We start from the raw sequence: 16,472 nt of genomic DNA, 5'->3' as shown, positions 1-16,472 counted from the left end.
GGTTTTCAAAAATTCTTTTTTAGATACAAATCCCTATTAATTTCTAATCTAATAACTTCAAAAGCTTTTTTTTTTATTTAATAAGTAAATTCTTTTATTTGAGTTAAAAAATAGTTTACATACATATTTCAACATCATTTATAAACATCTTCACAGCAGATATAATGGTCGTGAAATATTAAACTAAAAGTGTTTGTATCACAGTAGACCAACTTTTGATACACATATGTTACATGAATTTATGGTACATCAATCCCATACTTAGCACGCCTTTAAATTGCGCGAATACATTTACCGCAATGTTAATTTTTCTGCCCCAGTCTTGAATAGCACGTCTGTAAATTACAGTTAGCATGAAATCACCAAACGTAAAAAAAAAATTTGGTCATGACGCCACGAAGTCTGCTTCAACTCGGTAAACAACAGATGTGTTGTGCCATACAGTTAGCTATATGAGAGGGGGAAAAGATGCATGCGCAGGTCTGACTAGCTATTGGCTGTTGTAAAAAAATCAGCTATGGCAAGTTCAGTTGTGGCTATTGGGTGTAAAGGACCAAATATTTTTACGTCCGCATGTATGCCGTCAGGCCGTACCGTTGTTGCTCGGCCACAGATCGGGCCATGATGAACATCAGTCTAACCAGTGGCAGCAAACACGTAGGGGTAATGCATCATGTTCAAATTATAAGACAAAACTAAAAGTATCATGGCGTGCAGAATGTCATGAAGGCCACAGTTATGTTGGTCGCACTTAACTTTTACGCAAGTTAACTGTGTGCAGAATCGTGCGTATCGTAAATAAGGACTATCAAACGTTTATGTAAGTCTGATGCTGTTGGTTGTACTAACTGGAATATATCTGACATTAGATACTTGAACAGAAATGAATAAAATGAATTAATGATTCACATGGAAAAGGTTGTTAAATGAATGGTATAATGAAAAAAAAATCACAGCCTTACAAGATTGGTATGAGTCAAGCAGTGATACGCGAATAAGCACTTTAATTTTGAAGTACATAACTACCTAAATTCCATTATGCTGTGTCATATTTGTCATACAAATTATTCAATGGTGGGCTTATAAAGATAAATGGTGTGACATATTTATTGTTAAGTGTTATTCTATGTATTTATATTATGTAAAGAATATTTACGTACACATTTTGGAACACATTAAGTAAATTAACCTTACTATTTATGGAGACTAATGCTTCAGAATACGCAATTTCAAATAACACAAAAATTTTTAGGAATGCATTAATTGTGGTAAGTGAGGAATTGGTGTACTAATTTATGTCTACCTGGATTTATTGTACTTATTGAAAGTAAAAAAATTAATGGGAGGATATACACAGACGTTTAGCTCAGTGTATCACTAACATTAAGTTTACTCACCCTTTTATCTTTGTAATAACATAACTTTGCTTGGCTGAATTCAAACAAGTAACTCCTGAAGGACTTGGACTTCTGATCAGCGAAACGCAGCTCACCACACATTGTCAATGGTTGTTTGGTCTGCAAGAGTCATTATAAACTTACATTGTATAAGAACATTTAACATGTATTTTAAAAGAGAATATTATATAAAATTATTAAAATTTTTATACTTGACAGAAATAAATAGGAGAAAATGGTTTTCTTTACAGCTAAAATTAATTTTTAAAAAAGTTGATTTTGGAGTTATTAGTTTAATTTTTATTAATTACTTTTATTTTATAAAGATTGTGCAATATCCAACATGCAATATGTTAAAACGAAACTTAGGTTTTTCAACAAAAATTTTAATTTGATAGCTGTAAAACCAAAATTTTACAGAATGATTACTTGTGATTAATTGTGGGTTTTTACCTATGATATTGAAACAAAGTGCATATTGATGTTTTGGAAGAGCCCAAAATCACCATGGCAAAAAAAAAAGTGGTAATGAGCAAATCAAAATTCAAAGCCTTGATGATTTTTTTTGATAAGTGTGGAATTGTCTACATTAACTGGGTCCCCGAAGATCACATTGTCAATCAACATTATTACATCGAGGTTCTGACTGCTCTTCATGAAAGAGTGAGGATATGAAGACCCCTATTTGTGAAGAGCAAGTCCTAGATGTGTCACCAAGGCAATACGCCAGCTCATTCCACCTTGTCTGTTTAGGCGTTCTTTGCAAAATACAGCATCATCGTGTTAGACCACCCACTGTACTTGCCCGAACTGACCCCCTGTGATATTTTTTTTAATCTCCTAAGGTCAAATCGGAGCTTAAGGTGTCAAGACTTGACAGAGTGGAAGTGGTGAAAGCACAAGCAACGGAGGTTCTCAACAAGCTGACAAAAGCGGACCTCCAATTCTTTGAACAATGGAAAATTCATTTGGAGCGTTGTAGGGATCAGCAAGACGAGTACATTGAAGGCGATAAACTTTTCTAATGTAATAGGTGATCAATAAAATGTTTTGTTGCATTAGTCCGGGGAGATTCCGCTATAGACAATTCTCGACATAAATTTCTAAATCATGGTATATGTTACTTTTTTGATGCCAATACAAAGAAAAACATATAAATTTAATAAAGAAACTATTTTTTTTGAACCTAAGTTCATATTTAAATTTTGACACGCGATCATGATACTTGATTCGTGGGTGGAAACATTTTTGACTCTAAACATTATGGTAGTATTTATCATATTTGATTGATTTATTAAGACTTGGATAATAATATAAGCTGTGTGTGATTAGAGATTTTTTATTAAAATAGGTGTTTGTGTTAATATTTTACTCTTTTTTTTATAGAAAGATCTGCTAAACTGACAGAAGAACAACGGAAAGAGACTGCTTCACAGAAATATAGGAGAAAACTGAAAGAAAATACTGAACTCCATGCAAGCCATCTCCGTCAAGAAAGAGCTCGTGATTCGAAACAAAGAGAAGTAATGAAAAGAGATTGGAGGCACATGGAGATTTGAAAATACTGGCCAGAATCAGACAAAAGAAAGAATGCAGGCAACTAGGAAGTGTCATAAAGAAGAACAAATTCAAAGAACAGGCACTAGATACAGCAGTCCTTCGACATTAAGAATGGCAGTGCCAAAAGTGAAGCATAATCTGCCTGCTAATCCCACTAAAGCAGTGGAAGTTGTAAAAAGAATAGCTACTGAATTTCAAGTTATTGTACCTGACAAAAATTACTCACTTAAACAATGCCTTGGAAACTGACAGATGAAGTCAAAAAACAAATTTGTGAATTCTATGATAGTGATTATACTAGCAAACAAATGCCGAAGATGAAAGATGCTAAGTCGATCAAGTCAAACACGGGAACGAAGTCGAGAATCCAAAAGAGAACAATGATTATGAGCAACTGTGAACACTTAAAAAAATTTTAAAACAACTTACCCCGAAACATCTGTTGCAAAGATTTTTTTTATCAAGAGATATCTCCTCTCGTTCTGCTTATCAATGATACTCCTCATAATGTTTGTGTATGTACAACACACTCAAACTACATTAATCTTCTCCTGGCCATTTTAAAACATGTGCCAGACTTTCCTAAAACCACAGAGAACTGCTGAACCAGGTATCATGTAGTTTGGATAATGAAGATTGCATGTCGAACAATTGCAATGTATGCAAAGAATCAAACATTTCGGATATTACCCTAGATTCAAACCCTAATGTTTATTGGAAGGCCTGGATTTCTCAACAGCAGAGGCCAAAACAGATTATAGTTACCAAGCCTTTAGATGAAGCCCTAGATGAACTACGTGAGAGCACTGCATTTTTTTGACGTGACAACGTCTAATAAATCGATGAACGCCGGCTGCACGCACGAAAAAGTGTCCCACTATGGATGTCCCACTACGGATGTGTTCTGTTTGCTCATTGTACGCATGCGTGGCATCTCTCTTCCACTCGATTATAACAACCATCGATTTGACTTTTCAATCATATTTTCGTGGTTTGAATTATTAATATTATGTAATTTAACGATTGTCCACCGATTTTCAGCACAATCGGTACAGTTATTCAAAAGTAATGTTGAAAATTCAAATTCGTTTTGAACCAACAATGGTGTTTTACAGTTACACATAATAATTCAAATTACACCCGGGATCTTTTGCACAATGTTTTAAAAAATATTGTAACACATTATAAATATGTTTGGTGTATTTGAGATGCATATTTGTTATAAAATCGTGTTAATATTATACCCCTACCGTGAACAAAGTTATTATAAATATGTATATATAACATTTGAAACTACATTACCTTAGTATGGCCTCGTGGGCTTGTGGTTAGCGTACCGAACTCTTAAACTAAAGGTTGTCGGTTCGAAACCCGGCAACTGCAAAAAATTTTTTTGTACAGTAGAGCATCCTGTATCCGTAATTCTACTTACCGGAATTTCTACTATCCGGATGATTTCCGAGAGTTAAAAAGAATTTACAAAATTTAAAAAAATATATATATTTTTAAATGAATTATAATATATATTAATATATATTATTCCCGCAGAAGTAAATACCGATTGTTTGCGCAGTTCACGCCCCGTCTAGTCAGTCAGGGTGCACTTGATTTTATAAACACTCAGTGAGTTATGATGGAAGCCAAGGCTTCCGGTCTCGCGACTCAAGTGCACGGGCATCGAGCGCATATCAGGAATTGGCGGCAGCGGCCCCGCCTACACGTAAGTGCGCCGTGATAACGCGTTGTAGGGGAGGGGGAGTGGTGTATTGTGTGCATTCAATGTCAGTCTTGCTTGTGGTGCGCAATCGCTAGTATGTACGTTCCTGCAGACACGTGATGTTTTCAAAACATAAACTTCCTGGTGATGAGGAAAAGAGTAGTAAACGAAGGAAGAAAGTTCTTACCATTAAAGAAAAGGTTGAGATTCTCAAGAAACTAGATGCTGGGACTTCTGTTAAAAATCTCAGCCAATCGTATGATGTCGGCATTTCGACGATTTACGACATAAAGAAACAAAAGAATGAACTGTGTAAATTTTATTCGGACAGTGATACGAAGAGAGAAATTGAAAACAGAAAAACAATGCAGGGTAGTAAATGTAGCGACCTTGATAATGCTCTTTATCAATGGTTTCGTTTGCGGCGAAGTGAAGGTGTTAGCAATTCTGGACAGATGCTGATAGAACAGGCAAAAATGTTTCATGCCGAACTGAATCTAACATACTGTCACGATTTACCTGCGGGTTCGTAAAGGATAGCCCAATTAAAGATTTTTATTTCACACACACAGTTTTATTTATTACCACTACTTGTCACTTACAATTAATCTTCTAAGATGGCAAATAATTAACTACACTTAAAGAAATGTCTATTCCCCAGTTCCACACACCTCGCTGGGCCGCACTTCCGGCGCAACTCTCGCCGCAGCACCCCTCGTGAGTCTCCGCCGCGGGACACCGTCGCCGCACTCCGCCGCCGCCGTCACACCCCTCGCCGAGATCCCACACGACGACTCGCTCGCAACTTCACTCGGGATTCCGCCGCGCCCGCGACTCTATCGCCCGGAAACTCCCGACTCCACTGAACTCACTCACTCCCTGCCCTGGAACCTTCGTCCAGGGACTTCGCCACTCTGCCGCACCCGCGGCACTATCGCCCGGAAAATCCGCCGCGGGAGAACTCCCCACTGAACTCCTCTCGAAGGTCGGCCCAACCTCCTTATATAGCCCTTGGGTTCCCATCCAGAACAATCGGGCATGTCTCCGAGATATCGTGCGACCTTCGCCGTCGAAATGCCCAGAAACGCGTCGTGAGTCCTCGAAGGACGCGGCGGCTGCTCAAAGAACGCCGATAAACTCAAAGAGATTCGGGTTCCCACAAAACGCGCCGATAAACATGTCTAAGTTCTTTTATTCCGCAGTGCGGCCTCTTTTAAGTAACTCGATCTGAGGCAGGTGCGCGCTGCGACGGTCAGGATGTTGCGAGACAGTATGACACGAGATACCAGGGAGAGGATGCGGGTGGAAGAGGGGCGCAGACAGGCCGAACGAGCATGGCGATGCCAAGCACTGCAGGCAAGCGCGATCGTAACATTGCCCCCTCCTTAAACCTGTTCGTCCCGAACAGGTAATGCATCTCCTCCTGGAGGTCCCCATGCTACTCGAAGTTTAGGCCTCCTGCCTTTCCTCCATCGCGGGCTGTACACAGTCTCACCAGATAACCCTATCTCTCATTAGATGTAGCTTCTCTTGTCACCCGGCGACACTTCTGCGTCGCAGATGCCCCATGTCGTTCAGCCAGCTGCCCGAGACCGGCTGACCGATGCCTTGGACGGACCCGATACTCTTGAGTGCATTTCTTATTGCCTTCCAACAGTTTCCTTGTTCCTTCCCTTTTTCTCTCCATTTCTTCTCTCGCAGCTACTTGTTCGCACAGCATTTCTTCCCGGCTCTTCTTCGTCTCTTCTTGGTTACTCATGCCCTCTTTTGGTTCTTCTGTGTCTCACCTGGACTGCACTTAGTTTCTCCTTGTACCCTCTTCATGACTCCTTGTGTTCTCATTTTCTCTTCTCGGTCTTTCTTCCCCTGTTCTTGGTCTTTCTTCACCTCTTCTTGGTCTTCCTGAGTCTCTTCTTGGTCTTTCTTCGTTTCTTCTTTGCACTTCTCTATCTCTTCTTGACTCTCTTATCGGCTTTTCTTCTGTTTTTCTTGGCATTTTCCCCTCTCTCTTTCGTCTTTCTTCGTTTCTTCTTTGCACTTCTCTATCTCTTCTTGACTCTCTTCTCGGGTTTTCTTCAGCTTTTCTTGGCATTTTCCTCTCTCTCTTTCGTTTATCTTCATTTCTTCTTTTTCAATGTTCCTTACTTTGTAACTCATCTTCACTACTCCTGTTCTTTTCTTCACCTCTTCTTTCATCTTCATGACCTGGCTAATTTCCTCTTCGCTGTTCACTTCGCTGTTCCCCTCTAGGCTGGTCTCCTCTTCGCTGGTCTTCTCGTCGCTGGTCTTCTCTTTGCTGGTCTTCTCTTGGATGGTCTTCTCTTGGATGGTCTTCTCTTCGCTGGTCTTCTCTTGGCTGGTCTTCTCTTGGCTGGTCTTCTCTTGGCTGGTCTTCTCTTCGCTGGTCTTCTCTTGGCTGGTCTCCTCTTGGCTGTTCTTCTCTTGGCTGTTCTCTTCCAGGTTTATCTTCATTTCGGTCTTCTTTTCATTCTTCATTTCTTCCTGGCCATTCTTCATTTCATTCTAATCCTTCTTCATTTCCTCTAGGCTATTGTTTGACCCGCTCTTCGTTTCTTCATGATGGTCCTTACCCACATTATTTTAACTCTTCACTTCTTTCGCAGAGTTCTTCATACTGATTATCCATGCCCTCATGTCATTCACCATTTCTTCCAGGATAACCCTTATCTTCCTGATATCTTCTACATTTAACTCTTCAGCAGCCTACTCTTTCTAAAGCATTTACTAATTAATCAACCTAAATAATTTTTTTCTAATACTGTTCTTAATTTTAAATGACCTAGCCGAACCTTATTAAACTAAAAATATCTCTCTTACATTCAAAACTAACACTGACTACAGTATACTCAAACTAACTCTAGAAAATTTCAAATTCACTAAAGTTCTAAACACTAACTCTTTCTCGTAAACTAAATTCTATCCTTAACTTTTATTCTAATACTCTAACTGAATCCTAAATCTATTAATTAGGGCTATCCCACTTCTGACACCAAAATGTTACGATTTACCTGCGGGTTCAAAAAGAATAGCCCAATTAAAGATTTTTATTTCACACACACAGTTTTATTTATTACCACTACTTGTCACTTACAATTAATCTTCTAACATGGCAAATAATTAACTACACTTAAAGAAATGTCTATTCCCCAGTTCCACACACCTCGCAGGGCCGCACTTCCGGCGCAACTCTCGCCGCAGCACCCCTCGTGGGTCTCCGCCGCGGGACTCCGTCGCCGCACTCCGCCGCCGCCATCACACCCCTCGCCGAGATCCCACACGACGACTCGCTCGCAACTTCACTCGGGACTCCGCCGCGCCCGAGACTCTATCGCCCGGAAACTCCCGACTCCACTGAACTCACTCACTCCCTGCCCTGGAACCTTCGTCCAGGGACTTCGCCACTCTGCCGCACCCGCGGCACTATCGCCCGGAAAATCCGCCGCGGGAGAACTCCCCACTGAACTCCTCTCGAAGGTCGGCCCAACCTCCTTATATAGCCCTTGGGTTCCCGTCCAGAACAATCGGGCATGTCTCCGAGATATCGCGCGACCTTCGCCGTCGAAATGCCCAGAAAAGCGTCGTGAGTCCTCGAAGGACGCGGCGGCTGCTCAAAGAACGCCGATAAACTCAACAAGCATCGGGTTCCCACAAAACGCGCCGATAAACATGTCTAAGTCCTTTTATTCCGCAGTGCGGCCTCTTTTAAGTAACTCGATCTGAGGTAGGTGCGCGCTGCGACGGTCAGGATGTTGCGAGACAGTATGACACGAGATACCAGGGAGAGGATGCGGGTGGAATGGGGGTGCAGACAGGCCGAACGAGCATGGCGATGCCAAGCACTGCAGGCAAGCGCGATCGTAACAATACGATTGTGACTATTCGTTAGGGTGGCTTCATAAATTCAAAAAAATGCCATGGAATTTCTTTTTTCAAAGTTAGCGGTGAAAAGCTTTCTGCAGATACAGCGGCGGCGGAAAAGTTTGTTGTTGAGTTCGCAGAATATGTGTTGGACAACAACTTAACAGCATACCAAGTTTACAATGCGGACGAGACTGCTTTGTACTGGCGTTGTATGCCTCGAAGCACGCTGTGCACTGCAGATAATCCTCACAGCGGGATGAAAGATTCTAAAGACAGATTGACCGTGCTTGGTTGTTCAAATGCTGCCGGACCCACAAGCTGAAGCTACTCGTAATTGGCAAAAGCTTGCGCCCAAGGGCGCTAAAAGGTGTTAAAGTGTTACCCGTTGAATACCGAGCTACAAAAACCGCGTGGATAACATCTGCAATAACCACAGAATGGTTTGACAGTTTTGTGCGCCAGAGCCGGCAACACTGTAACAAGATAGGCTTAGACCCGCACTGCAAGATTGTCCTTGTGCTAGATAACTGCTCCGCGCATCCTGCAGCTGAAACACTAGACAAGGATAATGTTTCTGTCATGTATCTGCCCCCTAACTGCACTGCACTAATCCAACCGCAAGATCAGGGAATATTACGCTCCCTAAAATGTCGTTATCGCACGGAGTTCATGAAGCACTTTTTATCTGATCTGAATGGCGGCAAAACGATCTCAGAAATTAAAAAGGAATACACCATAAAGGATGTCATATGGTCACTAGCTCGTGCATGGGAAGGTATGCCTGCGTCAACATTTCACAAGGCATGGTTTAAATTGTGGCCGACTTTCGTTTATCGTGACGAGGTTCATGACAAGGGAAATGAAGCCGACTTCAAAGGTTTTGAACAAAAAAAACGTGAACGAACTGCTGGAGTATGCCAAGAACATAACAAATCCAGAACTAGAAGACTTACAATTGCAAGAACAAAACATTGTGGAATGGTTTTGTGTTGATGATAATGTTCCCGTTGTGCATCACTTTTCAGATAAGGAGATATTAGACTCTGTTAAGTGTAACAAAGACGACGGAAACAATGAAAGCAGTAGCGATGAAGATGAACCACAGGACAAAATCTCGCAAGATGAGTGCCTTCACCACATTGAACGATTAATAGCTGGCCTAGAGCAACGAAGTTATATCATAGACCAGCAAATTATGCATTTGTATATGCTTCAAAAACAGCTGACTGAAGAGATGCAAAAACGTGTGCGGCAACAACGCATTAGTGACATGTTCAAAAAAGCTCCTGTTTCCACACCTGCTTCAACTACGAGTGAGAACATTGACGATCCAACACCTGGCACCAGTGGTACAAACGTAAACAGTTACGTTCAGAGTGACAGTGACAGTGATTAACTTTAACTTCTCCTGTCTTTCACAATGTGTGACTATTTAGGTAATTTGTTGTTTAGCTTTTTAAATTTAAATTAATGTGACTGCTAAACAATGTTTCTTACACACAGACAAGTGGGGCCGTATACAGTGATTATTTCAATGCAGTTTATCTAAGTTCTAGGACATTATTTTTTATTCGCGGGACATGTGTAGCCTACAGTGAGTTATGGTAAGTGTTTTTTTATTTGTAATGTACCGTACCTAACTGTACCATGTGTTATTATTTTATATTTTATTTATGCAACATGTGGATACACCAAATCACTGTACAAACTGTATGTGAATTACGTAATTGTAACACAATTCATTGAATGTCAAACGTCTCGCCTACGTCTGCTTGCTTCGCGCGGACATCATGGTACAGTCACGTAGCTGTAGCGTGCTTCTAGGCAAGGTCTGATAAGCGTGCCCGTGGCAAGGTCACACCACCGGATGTAGCTGTCATCACCCTACCCCCACCCCCCCTTGGCATTCTCATCTACAGCTACAGGATGTTCACAAACTTCGGGAGCAATTTTTTTTTTAAATTCGGGGGCTTTATAGTGAATTTCTACTTTCCGGAATTTTCTACTATCCAGAATAGTCTAAGTCCCGACCATTCCGGATACAGGGTGCTCTACTGTAGTTAAAATCACCATTTTACCATATTCAAGTGGGTTTGTTTATCTCAGGCAATTTTTTTTTTTGTTTATGCATGTACATACATATTTATTTAATTTGTTTAAGACCTGGTTCTTTTTAACAATGTTTCAATTTGGCATAATGTGATTGGCTGCCGCTTCGTTGGCCCAGCATTTCAAAGGTTTGATTGTTTGAACCTTTGATCGCTATGTTTGTTGCATTATGGGAATTCGAACATAGTAAAAAGTTTGGTGGTCGCGCGCGCGCGCACACACACACACGCACGAGAGAGAGCGCGCACACACACACACACACACACATGCACGAGCGTGCGCGCACACACACACACACACACACACACACACATACACACACAGAGGGTGTCTACGGACCCTGAAAAACCTGGAAAAATCAGGGAATATTGTAATCAGGGAAAAATCAGGGAATTTTTGTTTGGTAGGTTGTAGTTGGCAATACTTTTTTTGTTTATTAATTAGCTCACATTGACGTAGCATCAAGTGTATGTCCCCTCCCATTTTTATTTTTGAATGGCAAATAACGATCAGTTTCCACGTCCATTTTCTTTTGTTTACCATCGGATTCGGAAGTGGCGTCAAATCACGTGATACAAACTGGTTCAAGCTGGTCTGTTATCCTGCTGACGTGACGTGCTGCGGCATGTGCTTCCCACGCTCGGATAAGACCAAGTTGTTTCAGCTTACTTAACATCAGTGTTCTTGGGGCATACCACATCTCAATGTTTACTGTAAGCATTTTTGGGAGCTCTCTCCTCTGTTGACATTCGAAATATTCTGCAGGTATCTGTGGATGGCCCCAACGTTTACTGGGCATTTTTGTTAGCTTTTTAAAAAAAAATATCACAGACACTTTTGGTGAATATTCGCCGTAATTGGTAGCTGTGGGTTTTATACGGTCCATGGTGCTTTCAAAACTGGAATTTCTGCTACACAATGGGACGTTGTTAGTTTTTTGAGGCACAGTTACTATTTGTTTTAACATGTACCTGAAAGGATGGAAGATTACATTAGAATAACTGGATTATAGCTTTTTCCCAAGAAATTTTGTGCAATCAGATGGTTATAAAATACTGCAGTTGCTGAGCGTGCCATGAAAACATTACCCCACCTTAAGAAATTTGTTAGTGAAGTTTATATTTCATCTGTCTCTTTCAATGTAGTGAAAAGTGCTCTTGAAGATAATCTTCTAGAAGTAAAATTGACATTCTTCTTCTATTTGGAATCAGAGCTGGAATTGTTTCTCATAATGTTCCAAAGTGAAGCACCCATGGCATCTTTTCTCTATGATTCATTGGTAGACATTTTATTAGTTTTGTCAGGAAAGTTTGTGAAACCAGAGGTACTGAAGAGCTTTAGGGAGAAACACAATGTATCTCGATTGGATGTAGATAACCAGGAAAATCTATTGACTGCTAACAATATTAAGTTGGGTTATGCAGTACGCCATGCCATCAAGAAAGAGAAAGTACCAGAAAAGTCTGTCCTGTTACTGAAAAATGATGTTAGGACTTGCCTAAAGATTATGGTAAAAAAAACTTCAAGTCTAATGTCCCCTGAAGTTCAAACTTGCCAAGGGAATTTTCTGCTTATGTCCCTCTGTGGCTTTAAATTCGGGTGTGAGGAAACAGCATGTGAAGTACAGTTTAGAATGTTGTCTTCAAAACAGGTGGCTATCAGGACAAGAAGCTGATAACATTGAGCGATCATATGAGTTGGTATGTTCCTCGCAAGATTCTGAAGCACTTTTCTTGTATTTTTCTCGAGAAGACGGGTGCCTTGATCACTTGTGGATGCTCATTCTTAATGCACATACAGTAGCTGCCAAAACAGGCCTTCTAAAGTTTGTGAGGATGATGTTGGTACTTTCCCATGGAAATGCATCATTGGAAAGAGGATTTTCAGTGAATTCTAATCTGCTGACTGAAAACTTGCAGGAAGAAACACTGATTGCACAAAGACAAGTGTACGACTTTGTTCAACGTTCAACGTTCTGTAGGTGTAGAGCTAGTTGTAGGCGTAAGGAAGCCCTGCAAACAAAACAAAAAGAAAAGGAAGCTACAGACAAGAAGAAGGCAGAAAAAGAAGAGTTGAAGAGGAGATCAAGGCATTGCAGTTGAAGAAGGCTCGAGTGTTGGATTTGGCTCGTTCTGAAGCAAGTGCAATAGACGCAAAAGTTGAGTCACTGCGAAATTGATGGGAGCTTCCTTTTACTTATGTTTTTGCAAAAGTAAGTGTGTGAAATATTTGTAGCATCATGTTTTATTTGCCATCAATTGAGTCACTTTAGCCACGCCTGGAAGAAGGTATTTTTTTTTACTAATTTAGGTGAGTTGAAATACTTTGAAACCTGTCAATGTACTGTTATGCAGTTTTTTCAGTTTCGTGAAATGTCGTAATTGTGTTACAGAAAACCTGGAAAAGTTCAAGTTTAGACCTGGAAAACCTGGAAAAATCAGGGAATTTCATTTACTAGATCTGGTAGACACCCGTGTGTATGTGTGTGTTTGTGTGTGTGTGTGTGTCTGTGTGTATATATATATATTTATTTATTTATTATCATTGAGCAACCTAAAAAAATTTAAAAAAATATCTCGGCAAAATTTATTTGCACAATGGCTTTCTTGATAGTTAGGTTTTGTTTTGCATTTCGAAAGTAATCGTACTGAACATTTTTTTTTACAAAAATTGGTTGTCTGTAAAGTCGGTTTACGGACAATATTTTAACGTGACAACATCATAACAAAACATTGATGAAATGATTGATCCAGAAGAAAAGGAAATATCATATTCGGCCTGAGACTGAGCCGTAATAGGTTTTTGCAACCAAACCATTTAGACATTAAAAATATTATATTCTTTGAGGAAGAATTTTTTTTTAATTTTTCAATCTTTTGCATGATAAAATCTACCTCTGCATACTTTTATAAACAAAATTGAATCATTTTTATTGAATTATCACTATTTTGTATGGATACAAAGGAGTGAAATGAAATGTGCAATTGAATTTAAAAAATTTACTTTTATTTGCATTCATTAATTCAAATATATTTATTACTTTTAAATATTGTTGCGTGCGCCATATTTATTTTTACAAGTACAGTAGAGCACCCTGTATCCGAAATGGTCGGGACTTAGACTATTCTGGATAGTAGGAAATTCCGGAAAGTAGAAATTCACTATAAGACCCCCGAATTGAAAAAAAAAAAAATTGCTCCCGAAGTTTGTGAACATCCTGTAGCTGTAGATGAGGACGGCAAGGGGGGTGGGGGTAGGGTGATGACAGCTACATCCGGTGGTGTGACCTTGCCACGGGCACGCTTATCAGACCTTGCCTAGAAGCACGCTACAGCTACGTGACTGTACCATGATGTCCGCGCGAAGCAAGCAGACGTAGGCGAGACGTTTGACATTCAATGAATTGTGTTACAATTACGTAATTCACATACAGTTTGTACAGTGATTTGGTGTATCCACATGTTGCATAAATAAAATATAAAATAATAACACATGGTACAGTTAGGTACGGTACATTACAAATAAAAAAACACTTACCATAACTCACTGTAGGCTACACATGTCCCGCGAATAAAAAATAATGTCCTAGAACTTAGATAAACTGCATTGAAATAATCACTGTATACGGCCCCACTTGTCTGTGTGTAAGAAACATTGTTTAGCAGTCACATTAATTTAAATTTAAAAAGCTAAACAACAAATTACCTAAATAGTCACACATTGTGAAAGACAGGAGAAGTTAAAGTTAATCACTGTCACTGTCACTCTGAACGTAACTGTTTACGTTTGTACCACTGGTGCCAGGTGTTGGATCGTCAATGTTCTCACTCGTAGTTGAAGCAGGTGTGGAAACAGGAGCTTTTTTGAACATGTCACTAATGCGTTGTTGCCGCACACGTTTTTGCATCTCTTCAGTCAGCTGTTTTTGAAGCATATACAAATGCATAATTTGCTGGTCTATGATATAACTTCGTTGCTCTAGGCCAGCTATTAATCGTTCAATGTGGTGAAGGCACTCATCTTGCGAGATTTTGTCCTGTGGTTCATCTTCATCGCTACTGCTTTCATTGTTTCCGTCGTCTTTGTTACACTTAACAGAGTCTAATATCTCCTTATCTGAAAAGTGATGCACAACGGGAACATTATCATCAACACAAAACCATTCCACAATGTTTTGTTCTTGCAATTGTAAGTCTTCTAGTTCTGGATTTGTTATGTTCTTGGCATACTCCAGCAGTTCGTTCACGTTTTTTTTGTTCAAAACCTTTGAAGTCGGCTTCATTTCCCTTGTCATGAACCTCGTCACGATAAACGAAAGTCGGCCACAATTTAAACCATGCCTTGTGAAATGTTGACGCAGGCATACCTTCCCATGCACGAGCTAGTGACCATATGACATCCTTTATGGTGTATTCCTTTTTAATTTCTGAGATCGTTTTGCCGCCATTCAGATCAGATAAAAAGTGCTTCATGAACTCCGTGCGATAACGACATTTTAGGGAGCGTAATATTCCCTGATCTTGCGGTTGGATTAGTGCAGTGCAGTTAGGGGGCAGATACATGACAGAAACATTATCCCTGTCTAGTGTTTCAGCTGCAGGATGCGCGGAGCAGTTATCTAGCACAAGGACAATCTTGCAGTGCGGGTCTAAGCCTATCTTGTTACAGTGTTGCCGGCTCTGGCGCACAAAACTGTCAAACCATTCTGTGGTTATTGCAGATGTTATCCACGCGGTTTTTGTAGCTCGGTATTCAACGGGTAACACTTTAACACCTTTTAGCGCCCTTGGGCGCAAGCTTTTGCCAATTACGAGTAGCTTCAGCTTGTGGGTCCGGCAGCATTTGAACAACCAAGCACGGTCAATCTGTCTTTAGAATCTTTCATCCCGCTGTGAGGATTATCTGCAGTGCACAGCGTGCTTCGAGGCATACAACGCCAGTACAAAGCAGTCTCGTCCGCATTGTAAACTTGGTATGCTGTTAAGTTGTTGTCCAACACATATTCTGCGAACTCAACAACAAACTTTTCCGCCGCCGCTGTATCTGCAGAAAGCTTTTCACCGCTAACTTTGAAAAAAGAAATTCCATGGCGTTTTTTTGAATTTATGAAGCCACCCTAACGAATAGTCACAATCGTATGTTAGATTCAGTTCGGCATGAAACATTTTTGCCTGTTCTATCAGCATCTGTACAGAAATGCTAACACCTTCACTTCGCCGCAAACGAAACCATTGATAAAGAGCATTATCAAGGTCGCTACATTTACTACCCTGCATTGTTTTTCTGTTTTCAATTTCTCTCTTCGTATCACTGTCCGAATAAAATTTACACAGTTCATTCTTTTGTTTCTTTATGTCGTAAATCGTCGAAATGCCGACATCATACGATTGGCTGAGATTTTTAACAGAAGTCCCAGCATCTAGTTTCTTGAGAATCTCAACCTTTTCTTTAATGGTAAGAACTTTTTTCCTTCGTTTACTACTCTTTTCCTCATCACCAGGAAGTTTATGTTTTGAAAACATCACGTGTCTGCAGGAACGTACATACTAGCGATCGCGCACCACAAGCAAGACTGACATTGAACGCACACAATACACCACTCCCCCTCCCCTACAACGCGTTATCACGGCGCGCTTACGTGTAGGCGGGGCCGCTGCCGCCAATTCCTGATATGCGCTCGACGCCCGTGCACTGCAGTCGCGAGACCGGAAGCCTTGGCTTCCATCATAACTCACTGAGTGTTTATAAAATCAAGTGCACCCTGACTGACTAGACGGGGCGTGAACTGCTCAAACAATCGGTATTTA

At 40.5% G+C, this 16,472-nt stretch overlaps 1 protein-coding gene across 1 annotated transcript in view; it reads right to left on the bottom strand.

The window, feature by feature from the left end:
* The window catches only part of LOC134546360 (uncharacterized), a 114,564-nt gene that overhangs the window by 20,709 nt on the left and 77,383 nt on the right, over positions 1-16,472 (bottom strand). The window contains exon 9 of the mRNA XM_063389150.1: positions 1,398-1,517. Within this exon, the coding sequence (XP_063245220.1) occupies positions 1,398-1,517 (120 nt within the window). The remainder of the gene's footprint in view (positions 1-1,397; positions 1,518-16,472) is intronic.

This window comes from Bacillus rossius, chromosome 1, assembly GCF_032445375.1.
Source record: "Bacillus rossius redtenbacheri isolate Brsri chromosome 1, Brsri_v3, whole genome shotgun sequence".
Classification (NCBI taxonomy): Eukaryota; Metazoa; Arthropoda; class Insecta; order Phasmatodea; family Bacillidae; genus Bacillus; species Bacillus rossius.
This window is presented reverse-complemented; position numbering and strand designations above follow the sequence as displayed.